This window comes from Acyrthosiphon pisum, unplaced genomic scaffold (genome assembly GCF_005508785.2).
Source record: "Acyrthosiphon pisum isolate AL4f unplaced genomic scaffold, pea_aphid_22Mar2018_4r6ur Scaffold_13902;HRSCAF=14545, whole genome shotgun sequence".
Taxonomy (NCBI): Eukaryota; Metazoa; Arthropoda; class Insecta; order Hemiptera; family Aphididae; genus Acyrthosiphon; species Acyrthosiphon pisum.
The window spans coordinates 1-1331 of record NW_021762551.1 but is presented as its reverse complement, the minus strand read 5'-3'; the positions used below and the strand labels follow the sequence as shown (position 1 = coordinate 1331).

At 30.7% G+C, this 1331-nt stretch overlaps 1 protein-coding gene across 1 annotated transcript; it reads right to left on the bottom strand.

Annotated features, from left to right (window-relative positions):
* Positions 1-36: 36 nt before the first annotated feature.
* LOC100569259 (tigger transposable element-derived protein 4-like) lies at positions 37-998 on the bottom strand (the record flags this gene model as incomplete). Its single annotated transcript, XM_003248860.2, has 1 exon — positions 37-998. A coding segment is annotated over exon 1 (962 nt), but the record flags the coding sequence as incomplete, so codon positions are not given.
* Between the last annotated feature and the right edge of the window lie 333 nt (positions 999-1331).

The following is a 1331-nucleotide window of genomic DNA, read 5'->3' as shown; positions in this document are numbered from 1 at the left end:
AAAATGATTACGTTGTTATCGAGATTATTGACTAACTGTCTGATTATTTCTTTTCTATAAAACATTTTGAAATTCTGTATAACGCCTTGGTCCATGGGCTGAAGTATAGATGTTGTATTAGGTGGTAAAAAATGTACTTTAATGGAACTTAATTCAATATCGTGATTATGAGCTGTACAATTATCTATGAATAGTAGAACTTTTCGATTTTCTAGTTTCATTTTTCTATCAAAATTTAAAAGCCACTCACTAAATAATGACGAAGTTATCCAAGCCTTTTTATTTGACCTATAGTCAACTGGTAGAGATTTAATTCCTTTAAAACACCTAGGCTTCTTTGCTTTACCAATGACAAATAATTTTGGTTTTTCAGTTCCAGACATATTTGATCCTATCATAATTGTAATGCGCTCTTTACTGTATTTTCCACCCGAACATTCTTTACCTTTTAACATTAATGTTTTATCTGGTAAGCATTTGAAAAATAAGCCCGTTTCATCGACATTAAAAATATCATTAGTAGAATAACCTGTTAAGACATCAGGAAGATTTTTAATCCAATTTGAACAACAATGTCTGTCTATTGAAGCTTTTTCTCCACAAACAGTTCGAAAAACTACATCGTGTCTTTTTTTCCAATTTGTAAGCCATCCACTACTAGCTTTAAAATTAGTGTGTCCTAGTTGTTGTGCATATTCGTTTGCTTTTTCAAGTAAAATTGTTCCATTTAATGGTATGTTTTTATCTCGACACTGAGTAAACCATTTTAGCAAACATTTATCAATGTCTAAATAAGGAGTCATCCTCATTTTTTTCATATTTCCATAATTGAACTTCATTATTTTCTCTTTCTGTTTAATAATTGACGATAATGTATTTGGTGGAATATTGAATTCTTTGGCGATTTCACATTTTTTACGGTCACCTTTTTCAACTAACTGTGTTAAACGAACTTTGTCCGAAATTGAAAGAACATTTAATTTACGCTTCTTTTCCATTCCACTACAAACGAACAAACGAACTACGAAAGACTACAAACGTGACTACCAACGCGCTAAATCACAATCGCTATACTGCACTGCCTGCACAATGTATGCAATGTACTGCACAATTCCTATGTTAACCGTAACAAAAATATTATTTGTGAACTCGAGATAACGAAAAACGATTAATTTTATATTGAATTATCGAGAGCAAGACACTATTAAGTGTAATAGTAGTTTCAAGGGGAATTCAAAGTAGTTCGAGATAACGAAAAATTCGAGATAGCGACGTTCGACATATTAAGAATCTACTGTATTTACATTGAAATTATTAATTTAATTTATATA